Below are 18,392 nucleotides of genomic sequence, written 5' to 3' on the forward strand. Positions count from 1 at the left end.
TCTGTGGTTGGTAAAATTTTAGAGTCCATTATTAAGGAGGCAGTAACGGGACATTTGGATAAACATAATTTAATAGGACAAAGTCAGCATGGTTTTATGAAGGGGAAGTTGTGGGGGTCTACGGTCTCCCGCGTAAAGAAATAGGCAACACAGCGAGCTACAAGAAATAGGTCTTTACTCCAACTCTCACAATACAGTACTGAATTCGTAAAGCCTGCGAACCTGTGATGACTCACGGATTGGTCACCTGCTGGAACCTGATAGGTTTTCCTTCTCTCAGCAGCAGGCAAGTCTGAACATGCCTTATTCCTCTCCGCTTGCAACTGTCTTGCGGGGGGAGGGGAATACTGCAGTTAAAAGGGGATTATACAGGTTTATCTACATACACACAGTGTTTCCCCAATGTGGCAACGCCACAAAGTCATGTTTGACAAATTTGCTTGAGTTCTTTGAGGAAGTAACATACAGGGTGGATAAAGGGGAACCAGTGGACGTAGTGTATTTAGACTTCCAAAAGGCATTTGACAAGGTGCCACACAAAAGATTATTGCTCAAGATAAAAAGTCATGGGATTGGGGGTAATATTCTGGCATGGGTGGAGGATTGGCTATCTAACAGAAAGCAGAGAGTTGGGATAAATGGTTCGTTCTCAGACTGGCAATCAGTAACTAGTGGTGTTCCGCAGGGGTCAGTGCTGGGTCCCCAACTCTTTACAATCTATATTAACGATTTGGAGGAGGGGACCAAGTGTAACATATCAAAGTTTGCAGATGATACTAAGATGGGAGGGAAAGTAGTGAGTGAGGAGGACATAAAAAACCTGCAAAGGGACATAGACAGGCTAAGTAAGTGGGCAGAGATTTGGCAGATGGAATACAATACTGGAAAGTGTGAGGTTATGCACTTTGACAGGAAAAATCATAGAGCAAGTTATTATCTTAATGGCAAGAAACTGGAAAGTAGTGAAGTACAAAGGGATCTGGGGGTCCTGGTGCACGAAACTCAAAAAGTTAGTATGCAGGTGCAGCAAGTGATCAAGAAGGCCAATGGAATGTTGGCTTTTATTGCTAGGGGGAAAAAATATAAAAACAGGGAGCTATTGCTTCAGTTGTACAAGGTATTGGTGAGACCGCACCTGGAATACTGCATACAGTTTTGGTGTCCATCCTTAAGAAAAGACATACTTGCTCTCGAGTCAGTACAAAGAAGGTTCACTCGGTTAAGCCCGGGGATGAGGGGATGGACATATGAGGAGAGGTTGAGTAGATTGGGACTCTACTCATTGGAGTACAGAAGAATGAGAGGCGATCTTATTGAAACATATAAGATTGTGAAGGGGTTGGATCAGGTGGATGCGGTGAGGATGTTCCCAATGATGGGTGAAACTAGAACTAGGGGGCATAATCTTAGAATAAGGGGCTGCTCTTTCAAAACTGAGATGAGGAGAAACTTCTTCACTCAGAGGGTAGTAGGTCTGTGGAATTTGCTGCCCCAGAAAGCTGTGGAAGCTACATCATTAAATAAATTTAAAACAGAAATAGACAGTTTCTTAGAAGTAAAGGGAATTAGGGGTTACGGGGAGCGGGCAGGAAATTGGACATGAGTCTATGTTCGAAACGGTCATGGCCCTGTGGGTAACGGAGCGAGCCCAGGGGCCGTGTAGCCTGGTTCTGCTCCTACTTCTTGTGTTCTAATTATGTGTTAGATTTCAGGAGATGGTTCTATTCCTGTTCCTGGCTGGGGTGGAGATCACCTTTTACAGAAGGTGAGTACTGTAGAAAATATAGGGACAGTGATCTCCTGGACGAGTTTCGATTGCCTAGATGGGTCGGAGAGGAATTTCCCAGATTTTTTTCTCCCAAATTGGCCATTGGGTTTTTTATCTGGTTTTTCGCCTCTCCCAGGAGATCACATGGGTTCGGGTGGGATGGAGAGTGATAGTAGATTTGAGGTTAGGATCAGATCAGCCATGATCTTACTGAATGGTGGAGCAGGCTCGAGGGGCCGATTGGCCTACTCCTGCTCCTATTTCTTATGTTTATAACCTATAGTTTAAAGAGACTTTCTCCTTCCTGAAGAAGGGTTAGAAAACGAACCACCAGTTTCCTAGCTGTAGCTCACTCACGCCTTTACCTCAAGGAGCATATGATTTTGAGGTGTGTGAACAAGGTCTATGTGTCTCGCGCTGTTCAGTGAATTACAGTACTGGGTTTTTTGTACGTATAAACCATGTACTTTTCACTTCCTCATCCTGGAGCAGGCCTCATCATTAAAATAACCAGAGGGTTAACCTCAGTATCTGCCGTTGTGGGGACATGCTTAAGTCAGATGCAGATCTAAGGCAGTCACCTAGCTTTCCTCTGCATGACTCACCAAATTCAATCGTGCCAGTTAAGTCACACGAACAAAGCCAGCCTTCGAGACAATTCAAGCTGTGTGTAAATAGTTTCCCTATGTTACTGCTTCAGGGGGTGTGCCTGTGTGCAGAAAGTGCAGTCTGAATGCAAAGGGAATGTTCGTCACTGTAAATACTCCAGTTTATTCAGAAGAGGATTGTCTACGCAGGCAAAATCTGCTCGATTCCTTAAATATCTTGCTTCTAGTTTTGTTCCGTGCTACTTAGAATTGGCTGTGCCCTGTGATACGGGGTTTATAAAGGGAAGGATGTATGCTATTTGAAATAGCATCATATCATTTCAAACGTACTCCATAACATCCTCTGCGTGGGTTGCCCTCCTTGACACAATCAGGGTTTCGTGTAGTAAATCCCTTCCTACTGGGCCGTGGATCTCTGCTGTTCCATTAGCTTTCTGTAATGCAAAACATGCCTTGAATGTTTAATGAGTCGCCGTAGAGCATATTGTTTACTGTCTTTCTGCTTGTAGTCCAGTTCTGTTTAATCCTCTGTATAATGATCTTACCCCCCTACTGCCCCACAGAGACTCAAGGCTGCTGCCACCGATAGCCAGATAGCTGGACCTGTAACGCCAGTAAATTGCATCAAGGATCGACCTGACCTTGTCTGTGACATCTTTGTAAAACCTATTTTGCCAGAGACGAGTGATAGTCGATTGTATTCAGTGCTTGTGAAATGCTTATGCTGGACCTTGTGATGGTAACATTGAAACGTGCCTTGGAATATTCGATTTAGCAACTTCCGCACGATATAATTTTGTTCTTTATTTCCTTTCACCAGGTGGACATTCACATTATGACTCAGCCTCCCGCAGGAGAGTGGGTTTATTTTGACACCGACATCACAAACAGCAGTGGCAGAATTTCCTATGTTATTCCAGAGAGCAAAAGACTGGGAATTGGTGTCTATCCAGTAAAAATGGTGATTAGGTAATTGTGCAGATTTTAGACTTTAATTGTTAGAATATTAATGTGCAGTTATGGGAAAACTCCAGAAAATATATTTTTTTATATAAACTCACCTTTTCTGGCATTTCTAAATAGTGGCACAATGTTTCAAACAGTTTTTTTTTAATGTAAAATAATTATCTAATTTAGGAACGTTACCACTACACGTATAGAATCTGGGTTTAAAATTCAACCCAATCTAATGAGAGGATAGTGTCCTCTCTCCAGCCAGCGGGTACCCTTCGACATAGAGTCATAACGGCACAGAAGGAGGCCATTCGGCCCATCGAGTCCATGCCGGCTCTCTGTAGAGCAATCCAGTCAGTCCCATTTCCCCACTCTATCCCCGTAGTGCTGCAGGTTTATTTCCCTCAAGTGCCTATCCAGTCTCCCCTTGAAAACATTGAGGGCTCGATTTTAATAGCCCTGAGGAGGCAGGTTTGGAGGCGGGTCTGTAGCAAAAATCGGAAAAAATGGCTTCAGACACCCAACTCGCCTCCATCCCGCCCCCACCTGACTTTCGTGAGTGTCTGTTTAGCCGCTCCCGAACTGACCCGACTGGAACCGGTGGGACAGGTAGTTAAGGCAGTTAACAACCTGTTAACTGCCTTGCTAATCCTATTTTTATTGTGGTTTCCCATTTTCGTGCTTCTGGCTCCTGTTTCCCGTCTTGTCAGAAACAGGCCAGGTTCAAGGAGACGAGTTGCTGGAGGACTTGATTTGTATGCATTGGTGGAGCGCTTTAAAAACGCCCCGAAACATGGCTGACATTCAAATGCAACAACTTTGCTGTTGTAGGTTTGGGATAAGATTTTGCACATCTACTGACCTTGTGACTGTTCAAGCTGACACCCATCTGCAGTGTGACATGAATGGAATAATTTCAGGCCACTTCGACTGTGCGCTTGCAAGCTTCTTGCCTCAAATGAAATCCATTGCAAGGGGAAGGGAAACATTTATGTCCTCTCATCCTGGTCTTCATAATCGGAGGAGTAGCAGCCGCGTGGCTCAGCGCAGATCTTCCTGGGAAGAGGAGGAGGAGGCGGACGAGGGGAGTCTTGCGTGCCCTGTTGTGACCAATGCAGCATCCCTCCAGTTCACTGCTGCCTGTCAAGCAGGGTATGCACACAGCCATGCCATATTAGCATAAGCTTACTCTTCAACCATAGGTGGCTACCATTTGGCTCTGTAATTGCAGGCGACATTTGTCCAACGTCATACATCATCTCTACTATACCCTGTTATTTCCTATCACTTTCACCATCAGCATTACAAAAGCAAGTCGCCCTGAGCCCTCAATGTGCTTTTGCCATTTCCCAGAACACATAGGCCACACAATCAACTGTTTGCCATAATTTTTCTTTTACACATGGCAAAGGGATAATAAACCAACAACAGTCAGAAAAAAAGACAAAACACCCAAGTGAGTCCCCTTGTGACTGTAGGTGCTTAATCTTTCTCTTACGCATGCTTCTACGTGGTGCTTCCCCTGTGGTTTCAGCAGATGTAGAGGCATCTTGCTGACTAGGATGCTGCGTCTGCTTAGACGCCTTTGGCGGGCGTTCTTTGGGTTTGGGAGCCTGGGAGGGCTCTTCAATAATCTGCTCTTCCTGCGGCTGTGCAGGGGCTGAAACGACCATCTCAGTTGTCTCCGCAAAGTGGGACTCTGACCGAGGGGTCCGCAGTGGCATGGTCGTGTGAGCGCTTTGAGAGGAGCCCACACTTCCTTGTGTCCTGCCAACAACATCCCTCTCATGGGTCAGCCGCACCTCAGTGCAGGCAAGTGGCTGGAGAGCACCTTGCTGCATATCAGGGAGACAGTGAGGACCCATATCTGTACTGGCAGTCCTCATCACAAGGACGTCCGTGAAGCTCTGGTCTCTCTGCTCAATAGCTGTCCATCGCTCCTCCAGAGATGACATTCTATTTTGAACAGTCACCATGTTTTCCTGCCTCTGGCGACTTATTTCCTCCATGGAGGTTGCCATCCTATCCATGGTAGTGTGTTCATGCGCCATTGCCTCCGCCACGGCAGTGCTGATGATATAGATGGACACCTCCATTCTATCCACACTTGCACTAACCCTGGAGGCAAACCCTTCCAGAGATTCCTGCACTTGTTCCTGTATTTTCCAAGATGCTCTCTTTCTGGATGGCCCCAGAGGCACAGCGTCTGCATGCAGCTCAGCAGAGCTAGAAGATTGCTGCGACCTCCACCGAGGACTCTCCGCTGCTGTCGCTGTTTCCACCATCTGCTGATGCTCACTTGTGCGCTGTGATAGACCAGGTGGCAACGTTACTCTAACTCGCGATGGCCCCACCGAGGTGTGCGTTGCTGCGCTGGTGCTGGGTGCGCTGAGTCCTGGTGACGCTGCCCCCTCAGAGGCTTCAGGTTCCTCTGAGGAGTTGTCCAGATCTTGGTCCTGGATCGTGGGGAGGGGGGCGCTCGATGGTTCTGTGTGAGAGTAAAGGCATGATTTAGACATCTGATATTGATGTAGCACACACATCCTTTTGAGCAGATGATACAACGCAATTCTCTGTGAACATCATGTGCCATTGCAGTCTGAGAGGGATGAAACTCTATTATGTCACCAGCTTCCTCTAGTGTGCCCGTCCCTCCATCGCCCACTTCCAGGTCCTCACCACTGCCAACAATCTCGTATGCAGCCTCCTCAGCACTGGTCAATGTTGCTAGGGTAGGTGTTCATCCTCCAGTCAGAGTTCTCTCCCTCTTATTGTGGGCTATCTTTTCCTGCAAGGAGGGACACAAGCGGTGTTTCAGCCACAGTGATGGCGTGAGTGTGAATAATCCCTGCCATAGAAGCTTTTAGGGAGACGAAGATGGGGTAAGATGCCAAGAGGAAGCTAGCTCCCTGGGCGTTGTTAGTTGTTGTCACTGCATGACAGTGAGAGCGAGTCTAAGGGGTGCATAGGCAGGATGCTGAAGTGATTCAGTGCAGAGACAGAGATGGATGGGTAAGGGTGCAAGGGAAGTAAGGGTAAGGTGGGATGTGGGCTTACAACACAGAGTGCTGGTGATGAGAAGAGAAGGGAAGCAGATTGAAGGCAAGTGAGATGGGATACTCACTGTTGATGTTCGCACAAGATCATTAAACCTTTTTCGGCACTGGATCCATGAGCGTGAACATATGGCCCTTGTGCTGACCTCCTGAGCAATGTGCAGCCAGGCTGCCTTGTTCTGCTGAGGAGGCTTCCTCCGGCCATCAGGAGGGAAGAGAATCTCCCTGCACCTTCTGACAACATCCACAAGAACATGGAGGGAGTCATCATTAAATTGAGGAGCTGCCTTGCCTCTGGAAGAAGTCATTGTGTACAGATCAATATCAATGAGTCAAGGAATCCAGAAGAGGAAAGCTAAGGCTGAATGGCAGCTTTAAAAGCAGCTGCTATGATGATATATGCCCACCATATATTTAAGAAGGAGATAGATAGATTTCAAAACACAAGTCGTCAAGGAGTATGGGGAGAGAGCGGGAATATGGTATTGAGATAGAGGATCAGTCATGATCATATTGAATGGTGGAGCAGGCTCGAAGGGCCAAATGGCTGACTCCTGCTCCTATTTTTCTATGTCTATGTCTCTACCATGCAACCCGACTCCGCCTCGGCAATTAAAATCGAGCCCTGAGTGTCTCCGCTTCCACCACTTCCGTCAGCAGCGAATTCCAGGTCCTCACCACTCGCTGTGTAAAAAAGTTTTTCCTCACGTCCCCCCTGTATCTCTTGCCCAAAACCTTAAATCTGTGTCCCCTAGTCCTTGTACTATCAACTAGTGGAAACAGCCTTTCCCCGTCTAGCCTATCCAAACCCGTCATAATCTTATACACTTCTATCAAATCACCCCGCAACCTCCTTTGCTCTAATGAAAACAAATCCAGCTTCTCCAACCTGTCCTTGTAGCTAAGATCCCCCATCCCCGGAACCATTCTGGTAAATCTCCTCTGCACCCTCTCAAGGGCCTTCACATCCTTCCTAAAGTGTGGTGACCAGAACTGGACGCAATACTCCAGTTGTGGCCTAACCAGCGCTTTATAAAGGTTCAGCATAACTTCTCTACTTTTGTACTCAATACCTCTATTTATGAAGCCCAAGATTCCATATACTTTGTTAACCACTCTCTCAATATGTCCTGCCACCTTCAGGGACCTATGCACATTAACTCCCAGGTCCCTCTGTCCCTGCACACTCTTTAAAACTGTGCCATTAAGTGTATATTGCCTCTCCCTGTTCCTTCTGCCAAAATGCATCACCTCACACTTCTCTGTATTAAATTCCATCTGCCACTTGTCTGCCCATTCTGCTAGCCTTTCTATGTCCTGTTGCAGTCAATTGGTATCATCAACACTATTTGCCACACCGATACAAAGTACTCATTGAGTATTCTAGCCTTGCCCTGCGCCTCATATATCACCACCTTTGTCTCTAATAGGCCCCACCCCGCCTCCTACTACCCGCTTACTGTTTACATGCCGGTAGAAGATTTTTGGGTTCCCTTTTATGTTAACTGCCATTCTACTCTCATATTCTCTCTCTGCCAATCTTATTTTCATCTTCACATCCCCTCTCAACTTATTGTATTTGGTTCTCCCTTGAAGAATTCACCTGACATGCATCATACACCCTCTTTTTTTGTTTCATCATCTTCTCTATCTCCCTCGTCATCCAACGAGCCCTTGCTTTGGTTCCCTTACCCTCCCCTCTTGTTGGAATGTACCTAGCCTGTACTTGGAACATCTCCTCCACTTGGAACATCTCCTCCTTAAAGATCACCCATTGTTCCATTGCAGTTTTCCCTGTCAGTCTTTGGTTCCATTTTACCCTGGCTAGATCCTTTCGCATCCTATTGACGTTAGCCCTATTCCAGTCTAGAAGTTCCATTCTAGATTGTTCCTTGCACCTCTCCATTGCTAATCTAAATCTTATGATACGATGATCACTTGTACCCAAGTGTTCTCCCACAGACACTTGGTCGACCTGGCCCACCTCATTCCCCAGCACCAGATCCAGCAATGCCTCTTCCTAGTTGAGCCAAGAACATATTGGTTAAGGAAATTTTCCTGAACACATTTCAGAAATTCCTCCCCCTCCTTTCCCTTTACCCTAGCATTATCCCAATCGATATTTGGGTAATTAAAGTCCCCCAATATCACCATTCTATAGCTCTTGCATATCTCTGCGATTTCCCTGCAGATTTGCTCCTTTACCTCCCTCTCACTATTTGGAGGCCTGTAGAATACCCCCAATAGTGTGATCAGACCGTTTTTGCTCCTCAACTCTAACCAAATGGATTCTGTCCTTGTTCCCTCAAGAACATCCTCCCTTTCCAACACTACAATGTCTTCCTTAATCAGCACTGCCACCCCACCTCCCTTTTTTCCTTCCCTATCTTTTCTGAACACCTTGTACCCTTGAATATTAAGTGCCCAGTCCTCACCGTTTTTAAGCCACGTTTCCATTATTGCCACAACATCATATTGCCACACAGCTAATTGTGTTTGTAGCTCACCAACCTTATTCACCACACTTTGTGCATTTATGTACATGAATTCTAAACCCATTTTTGAATTTTTCATAGTCTTTCTTAGTCTGCTCCTATCTAATGTGGTACTACTACCACCTCTGGTACTACTTCCTTCTCTAGTACTATCCAACACACTCACTCTTTTATGCACCTTATTCCTCTTTTCTACTCCTATATGCTGGTACCCACCCCCCTGCGAAGCTAGTTTAAACCCTCCCCAACAGCACGAGCAAACCTCCCCACGAGAATATGGGTCCCGGCTCTGTTGAGGTGTAACCCGTCCGGCTTGTACAGGTCCCACCTTTCCCAGAAACGGTCCCAATGCCTCAGGAATCTAAAGCCCTCCCTCCTGCACCATCTCTCCAGCCACGCATTCATCTGTTCTATCCTCCTATTCCTGTACTCACTAGCTCGTGGCACCGGGAGTAATCCGGAGATTACTACATTTGAGGTCCTGCTTTTTAATCTCTCCTAGCTCTCTAAACTCTGCCTGCAGGACCTCATCCCTCTTTCTGCCTATGTCGTTGGTACCGATATGGACAACGACCTCTGGCTGTTCACCCTCCCCCTTCAGAGTGTCCTGCAGCCGCTCAGTGACACCCTTGACCCTGGCACCAGGGAGGCTACATACCATCCTGGAGTCACGTCTGCGGCCGCAGAAACGCCTGTCTGCTCTCCTAACTATCGAATCCCCTACCACTATTGCTCTCCCACTCTTTTTCCTCCCCCCCTCCGTGTAGCTGAGTCACCCGTGGTGCCGTGGACTTGACTCTGACTGCACTCCCCAGAGGAACCATCGCCCTCACCAGTACTCAGAACAGAATACTGGTTGGAGAGCGCGATGCACTCTGGAGACTCCTGCACTATCTGCCTGGTCCTCCTCTTCTGTCTGGCAGTCACCCATTCCCTCTCTGTCTGCATACTCTTAAGCTGCGGGGTGACCACCTCTAGAAATGTGCTATCCACATAACTCTCAGCCTCACGGATGCACCACAGTGACTCCAGCCACCGCTCATGGTCCAAAACCCGGAGCTCGAGTTGCTGTAGCTGTGACACTTCCCGCACATGTGGTCATCCAGGCTACGCGAAGCATCCAGGACTTCCCACATTGCACAGGATGTGCACTCCACGGGACTGAGCTGCCCTGCCATGCATCTATTTAATAGACTAAGAACTAACCCAGCAGAAATAAACTTGAAACTTAACAATAAACACTCCCCAGCTACTCACCAATCAGCTATTTAATAGGCTATTAACTAACTTAGCAGAAATAAACTTATAAACTTAAAGTAGGTTTTGCCAATCTCAACCCGGTTCCTAGGCACACAGTAGAAAAGAATATTGTGCTAATTGGCAGCCCTCTGAGTGATCATTACTATATCAGCCGTGACTCAGTGATAGCAATCTCGTCTCTGCGTCATAAGGTTATGGGTTCAAGCCCCACTCCAGGGACTTAAGTCCATAATCCAGGCTGACACATCAGTGCAGTGAGAGAGGGGTGCCGTCTTTCAAATTAGACGTTAAACCGAGCCCCCGTCTGTTCTCTCAGGTGAACGTCAAAGATCCCACAGCACTATTCAAAGAAGAGCAGGAGAGTTCTCCCTGGTGTCTTGGCCAATATTTATCCCTCAAGCAACGTCACTAAAACAAATTACCTGGTCACTTATCCCATTGCTGTTTGTGGGAGCTTGCTGTGCACAAATTGGCTGCTGCGTTTCCTACATTAAACAATTACTACACTTAAAGTACTTCTTTGGCTGTAAAGTGCTTTGGGATGGCCCTGAGGGTGTGAAAGGCATGATATAAATGTCAGACCATTCAGTCACCATACGTCAATGGCCATGATTCTAATTCAGTATCCTTCCAATTGGTGAAACCCATGAAGAGCAGTCTATGTATCATGGGTTGCATTGGGAGAAATATAGAAGAGCATGTGATGGGCTCTGTTTGATGAAGAAGACATTGGCTATGTGCATTTTGTCCCTAAACACTGAGGGGCACTGTACAGTAATTAGTGCTGGAAAAGTTGGCTCAAGGAGGGGCAAAATTTGACAAAGTATTGCCTTTTAATGCAAGATCCTTATGATCTAACTCAGCATTCTTTGCATTATCTGCAGCAATTCACATCTTAAGAACATAAGAAATAGGAGCAGGAGTTGGCCATTCGGCCCCTCGAACCTGCTCCGCCATTCAATAAGATCATGGCTGATCTTCAACCTCCTCTCCACTTTCCCACCCGATCCCCATATCCCTTGATTCCCCTAGAGTCCAAAAATCTATCGATCTCAGCCTTGAATATACTCAACGATTCAGTGTCCATAGCCCTCTGGGGTAGAGAATTCCAAAGATACACAACCCTCTGAGTGAAGAAATTCCTCCTCATCTCAGTCTTAAATGGCCGACCCCTTATCCTGAGACTGTGCCGCCTGGTTCTAGACTCTCCAGCCAGGGGAAACAACCTCTCAGCATCTACCCTGTCAATTCCCCTCAGAAATCTTACATGTTTCAATGAGATCACCTCTCATTCTGCTAAACTCCAGAGAGTATCTTACTTAACTCCAATATTTAATGCTATGGTAATAACTTGGTTCAGCATTCTCTTCAGCGCTCTCTAATGGTTAATTCAAAGATTGTAATTATTTAATAATGTTTAATGTCTTCCTTGTCCATTTTTTTCTGCTTCTTTTGTTTTTCTGTCTGAAATTACATCTCTCATTTGTCAACGGTGATTTGCTTTAACTTCCTTTTTAAATTTTTATTGCGTAACGGAACAGTCTCGGTTTCATTTCTAGTTCCCTTTTTCTCCTCTTTAAATCCTTATTTCTATTTCTCTTTTGTCGTCTTGTTTCATTCTCGGAATATGGGCCGGCATTTATTACCCATCCCTAATTGTTCTTGAGAAGGTGGTGAGCCGCCTTTTATTTCCAATTTCAACTATTCCATTAGGGAGACGTTTAGAACTGTTACTGTATGGTATTCCTCAATTCTTGGGTACAAGCACATTAAACGCTCCAAAAGGAACGAGTAGGAGTTTCGGGATGAATCGCCCCAGTCCACTCGTAAAGTTTCCTCAATCCTGGTTCTGGAGTTGGACTGACAGAGTTTGAGAGTCTGCCACTTGCCTGTGATTTATAGTATGAGGACAGTGTAAACTAACTAAACATTGAGGCCACCCAATCAAATCGACTCTGATGGTGAGCCATATTAACACAGCATTTGTCTCTAATTGTGACAGTGATCTGAAACCAGTTTGGTGTGGAGATGCCGGAGTTGGACTGGGGTGGACAAATGTAAGAAGTCACACAACACCAGGTTATAGTCCAACAGCTTTATTTGAAATCACAAGCTTTCGGAGCGCTGCTCCTTCTTCACCTGAAGAAGGAGCAGCGCTCCGAAAGCTTGTGATTTCAAATAAAGCTGTTGGACTATAACCTGGTGTTGTGTGACTTCTTACATGAAACCAGTTTGTAATGGGACTGAGAGTAAGGGGTATGGTAGCTTAGAGGTTATGTTACTGAACTAGTAATCCAGAAGCCTGGACTAATAATTCTGGAGAACGCCAGTTCAAATCCCACCATGGGCAGTTTGAGAATTTGAATTCAGTTAAAAAAAAATCTGGAAATATAAAGCTGGTATCAGTAAGAGTGACCATGAAGCTGTAAAAACCCAACTAATGTCCTTTAGGGAAGGAAACCTGCCGTCCTTACCCGGTCTGGGCCTATACGTGACTCCAGTCCCGCATCAACGTGGCTGACTCTTAAACACCCTCTGAAGTGGTCTAGCAAGCCACTCAGCTGTATCAAACCCACCACCACCTTCTCAGGGCAACGAGGGATGGCCAATAAATGCCGGCCTTGCCAGCGACACCCATGTCCCCAGAATGAATTTTAAAAAGAGAACTGTGATCACAGCTACAATTTTCAGCACCTGTTAAACACTTCCATGTTGATAAAGCCCTCTAACTAAAGGATTAAATGTTGTACAAGAATAATGTGATTTGTTTGAACAGCAGAAACTGCTTGACCAGAGGAATGAGTTTGTAAATAATTACATTTAAAGCCTACCTGCTGTAGGCTGAGCTCGTGTCGATTGCCTGAGAAAAAGATTTTCTTTATCTTTTTAATAGGGGAGATCATACGTCTGGGGATAGCTACATAACTGTTCTGCCAAAAAGAACAGAGTGTGTGGTGTTTAGTATCGATGGATCATTCGCAGCTAGTGTCTCCATTATGGGCAGTGACCCCAAGGTCAGAGCTGGAGCAGTGGATGTTGTAAGGTAAATGGAAATAATGGACCTTGACTAGCAATGATGTCACAGTGTCATTGAGAAAGTGGGGTAAAAGTTCATTCATTAATGTTAGCAAAACCATTTGCACGACTACAAAGCAGAGAAAATGATTTTACAACACTTTCTTGCTAACTATTTCGAAGAAGAGCAGGGGAGTCCAGGCCAATATTTATCCCTCAATCAACATCACTAAAACAGATTATCTGGTCATTATCACATTGCTTTTTGTGGGAGCTTGTTAAGTAAATGTGCCTGTCCTTGCTAAAGCGTACACTGGATAAGAACAATAAGCAAAATAGTGCAGATTCTGAAATCTGAAATAACACACAATGCTGGCAACAGGCGGAACAAGAGGCTGAACATACATGTGAGAACAGAGCTCTGACGGAAGGTCATCGAGCTGAAACGTTAACTCTGCTTCTCGCTCCATAGATGTTGCCTAACTTGTTGAGTGTTTCAAGCATTTTCTGTTTCTAAACTACGTTGTCATTTAGAGTTGGTCCTTTAATTTTGATAATATAATATTTTTCTGCTGTGAATGTTACCATTTTGCATTTGCTCTTATTCTGTTTTGATGCATTGATATTTTTCAGGCATTTCTATCTCTTAGAGCAGGATAGCCCGATAGTGATCACTGAGGCGACACTATCTCTTAGAGCAGTCTAGCCCGATAGTGATCACTGAGGCGACACTATCTCTGAGAGCAGTGTAGCCCGATAGTGATCACTGAGGCGACACTATCTCTTAGAGCAGGATAGCCCGATAGCGATCACTGAGGCGACACTATCTCTTAGAGCAGTCTAGCCCGATAGTGATCACTGAGGCGACACTATCTCTTAGAGCAGTCTAGCCCGATAGTGATCACTGAGGCGACACTATCTCTGAGAGCAGTGTAGCCCGATAGCGATTACGGAGGCGACACTATCTCTTAGAGCAGTATAGCCCAATAGTGATCAGAGGTGACACTATCTCTTAGAGCAGTCTAGCCCGATAGCGATCACGGAGGCGACACTATCTCTTAGAGCAGTATAGCCCAATAGTGATCAGAGGTGACACTATCTCTTAGAGCAGCCTAGCCCGATAGCGATCACTGAGGCGACACTATCTCTTAGAGCAGTGTAGCCCGATAGCGATCACTGAGGCGACACTATCTCTTAGAGCAGTCTAGCCCGATAGCGATCACTGAGGCGACACTATCTCTTAGAGCAGGATAGCCCGATAGCGATCACTGAGGCGACACTATCTCTTAGAGCAGGATAGCCCGATAGCGATCACTGAGGCGACACTATCTCTTAGAGCAGTGTAGCCCGATAGCGATCACTGAGGCGACACTATCTCTTAGAGCAGGATAGCCCGATAGCGATCACTGAGGCGACACTATCTCTTAGAGCAGGATAGCCCGATAGCGATCACTGAGGCGACACTATCTCTTAGAGCAGGATAGCCCGATAGCGATCACTGAGGCGACACTATCTCTTAGAGCAGTCTAGCCCGATAGCGATCACTGAGGTGACACTATCTCTTAGAGCAGGACAGCCCGATAGCGATCACTGAGGCGACACTATCTCTTAGAGCAGTCTAGCCCGATAGTGATCACTGAGGCGACACTATCTCTTAGAGCAGGATAGCCCGATAGTGATCAGAGGTGACACTATCTCTTAGAGCAGGATAGCCCGATAGCGATCACTGAGGCGACACTATCTCTTAGAGCAGTCTAGCCCGATAGTGATCACTGAGGCGACACTATCTCTTAGAGCAGGATAGCCCGATAGCGATCAGTGGTGACACTATCTCTTAGAGCAGGATAGCCCGATAGCGATCACTGAGGCGACACTATCTCTTAGAGCAGTCTAGCCCGATAGTGATCACTGAGGCGACATGCTTTTAGCCACATTACACAGAATTACATACAGAATTTTCACATGCAATAAATTTAGTAGAAAACGCCTCTCACAATCCAGGTAAATGATCTTCATATGTGGATATTTACTGATCAAACATCTCCCACTGTTCAGTAACCAAGGAAGTAAAACATTCAGCAATCAAAAAACACTCGCACACTCTGCTTATCATTTTACTATTTTACCAACAAACACACAAAAAGGTTAAGGTACATAGGAATGGGAGGAGGCCATTCAGCCCCTCGAGCCTGTTCTGCCATTCAATTAGATCATGGCTGATCTGTATCTCAACTCCAGTTGCCCGCCTTTGCTACAAAACCTTTAATACCCTCGCCTAACAAAAATCTGTCAACCTCAGTTGAAATTTTCAATTGACCCCCAGCCTCAGCAGCTTTTCGGGTGGGGTGGGGGAGGAGGGAGTTCCAGATTTTCACCACTACCCTTTGTGTGAAGAAGTGCTTCCTGACATCACCCCTGAACGGCCTGGCTCTAATTTTAAGGTTCTGCCCCCTTGTTCTGGACTCCCCCCACCGGAGGAAATAGTTTCTCTCTATCAACCCGATCAACTCCTTTAATCATCTTAAACACCGCGATTAGATCACCCCTTAATCTTCTATACGCAAGGGAATATAAGCCTAGTCTATGCAGCCTGTCCTCATAATTTAAACCTTTTAGCCCCGGTATCATTCTGATGAACTCGTGCACACACCGTCTGACTATGAGTATTGAGACCACAGGCCCAATGACTGTCTGTTACTCATTTGTTATTTACTGATTCCCAATTAGCCGCATGTGGCTAATGTATTGGACAGCACTGTTAGAGACATTTATCTTGCATCGCCATCTGCTGATGTTGTCAAGCTTAGACAGGGAAGTGAATTCTCGGGGTTGAAGTTTCAGTGTTAACAATTGTGGAGGTGACGCATTCCACATTTTCCAGCCATGTAGATGTTTCAGAAATCATCACCTCTGGAGTGGGATTTGTGAACGAGTTTCCATGCCGACATGCCAGAGTTTCTCAAACAAAGTCTCAGCAGGATGTGAGGGCAGTGAAAGGAAAGAGGACGCATCTGAGTAATGGGACTGCTGACAGAATCCGGATTAGTGCTGGATATTAATAACCTTTGGAAAAATAGCAGCGGCATTGGCCAGAGGACAGGAGTCCCAGTGACAGAGATTACTGCAGGCTACTCCACTTTAGATCAACTCTGTTGTAGATTATTTTTAGTTAATAAAGTCATTTTGCATCTGAACATAAATATTTTGTCCCTGAAAATGTGCTGTGAATAAAGTTATAAACCACTTTTGAAATGTCTATTGACACTTAAACTGTTGCATTAAGTGAGGGCGCCAACTAACTACTAGATATTGCAGATAATTGTCCTGAATGTGGGGTCTCGGTGACCTTTGCATTGTGTACGTTATCCAGGTGTTGTTACATATTTGCAGGAACAGCTACATGATAAACATAAAACATAAGAAATAGGAGCAGGAGTCGGCCATTTGGCCCCTTGAACCTGCTCCGCCATTCAGTGAGATCATGGCCGATCTTCTACCTCAACTCCACATTCTTGCATTATCCCCATATCCCTTGATTCCCTTAATATCCAAACTAAAATGTACACAATATTCACACGTTAACACCTTGTGCATCTTCCAGTTTTATGATCAAAACTAGAAGAATTAGCTTAATCAATTTTAGTGCAAAATCCGAATCATGTTGCAGTCTTTAATACTTTCTCACATATTTCTTTCTCATAATAAGTTGTATAGAAATATAATCCCTGTTGAGACCTGTGGAAGTAGAGCCTTTTAACAACAAAGGTTAACCAGCTGTTGTACTCGCAGGCACTGGCAGGATCTTGGCTACTTTATTATATATGTGACGGGACGACCCGATATGCAGAAGCAGAGAGTGGTGGCTTGGCTGTCTCAACATAACTTCCCCCATGGAATCGTCTCCTTCTGTGATGGACTCGTTCACGATCCTCTCAGGCACAAAGCCAACTTCCTTCGCAGCCTCATGCAAGATGTAGGCATTTCATTTTTTTTAACTGTCGTATATCTCACCTAACTTCTAAATTATTGATGCTCAGTGCTAATTGTATCCTTGTTCACACATGTGTTTTAGGTTAAACAGTGACTAATATTTTACGTCTCAATCCCTAATGTCTCCAAGTATTAATTCCACTGTGTACTTCTGAAACTTGCAGGTATTGATGAAGATTCATGCAGCGTACGGATCCACAAAGGATATTTCAGTCTACAGTTCCCTTGGCTTATCGCCATCACAAATCTACATCGTAGGTCGCTCAACTAAAAAGTATCAGCATCAGTGTCAGGTATTGTTTTCCATTGTCAGAATTTTTTGAAGTAGATAGATAATAACCTTCTGATCATGCAGATATTTAATCATCACAGGCACTGGGCAGGAAGTGCAGACAGCTTATATTTTTTTTAAAAAGGCTTGCAGTAATACAGCACCTTATCATGTATCTCAGGAATGTCCCAGAGGACTTGGAGACAAATGCAGCAACCTATTTATGCACAGCAAGCTCCCACAAACAGCAATGAAGCGAATGTCCTTTTCTGGGATTTTTTGGTGGTGTTGGTTGAGCGGGGAATGTTTTCCAGGAGAGCAAGAGAACTTCCCCTGCACTTCTTCAAATAGTGCCGTAAGATCTTCAACCTCCACCAGAACAGTCAGACAGGGCCCGAGTTCAATGAGTCATCCGATAAACGGCACCTCCGACAGTGCAGTTCTCCCTCAGTTCTGCACTGGGAAAGTCAGCCTGGATTTTGTGCTCAAGACTCTAGAGTGGGGCTTGAACCTACGACCTTCTGACGCGGAGGCGAGAGTATTACCCACTGTAGTGTTACTAGGCGTTATAGGTCATAGAGTCATAGAGTTATACAGCACAGAAAGAGGCCCATCGGTCCATCGCGTCCTCGCCGGCCATCAAGCCCTGTCTATTCTAATCCCATTTTCCAGCACTTGGTCCGTAGCCTTGTATGCTATGGCATTTCAAGTGCTCATCCAAATGCTTCTTGAATGTTGTGAGGGTTCCTGCCTCTACCATCCTTTCAGGCAGTGAGTTCCACATTCCAACCACCCTCTGGGTGAAAAAGTTCTTCCTCAAATCCCCTCTAAACCTCCTGCCCCTTACCTTGAATCTATGCCCCCTTGTTATTGACCCCTCTACTAAGGGGAAAAGTTCCTTTCTATCTACCCTATCTATGCCCCCCATAATTTTGTACACCTCAATCAGGTCCCCCCTCAGCCTTCCCTGCTCCA

At 45.6% G+C, this 18,392-nt stretch overlaps 1 protein-coding gene across 6 annotated transcripts in view; it reads left to right on the forward strand.

Annotated features, from left to right (window-relative positions):
- pitpnm2 (phosphatidylinositol transfer protein, membrane-associated 2) overlaps positions 1-18,392 on the forward strand; it is a 395,812-nt gene that overhangs the window by 370,692 nt on the left and 6,728 nt on the right. For all 6 annotated transcript variants that reach the window (XM_086011868.1, XM_086011869.1, XM_086011871.1 and 3 more), the window contains 4 exons: positions 3,197-3,345; positions 13,035-13,184; positions 16,946-17,129; positions 17,311-17,439. In XM_086011868.1, the coding sequence (XP_085867994.1) occupies positions 3,197-3,345; positions 13,035-13,184; positions 16,946-17,129; positions 17,311-17,439 (612 nt within the window). The remainder of the gene's footprint in view (positions 1-3,196; positions 3,346-13,034; positions 13,185-16,945; positions 17,130-17,310; positions 17,440-18,392) is intronic.

The sequence above is a fragment of the Somniosus microcephalus genome, chromosome 19 (genome assembly GCF_052327205.1).
Source record: "Somniosus microcephalus isolate GS21.2 chromosome 19, FLI_Smic_1.0, whole genome shotgun sequence".
NCBI classification, from domain to species: domain Eukaryota; kingdom Metazoa; phylum Chordata; class Chondrichthyes; order Squaliformes; family Somniosidae; genus Somniosus; species Somniosus microcephalus.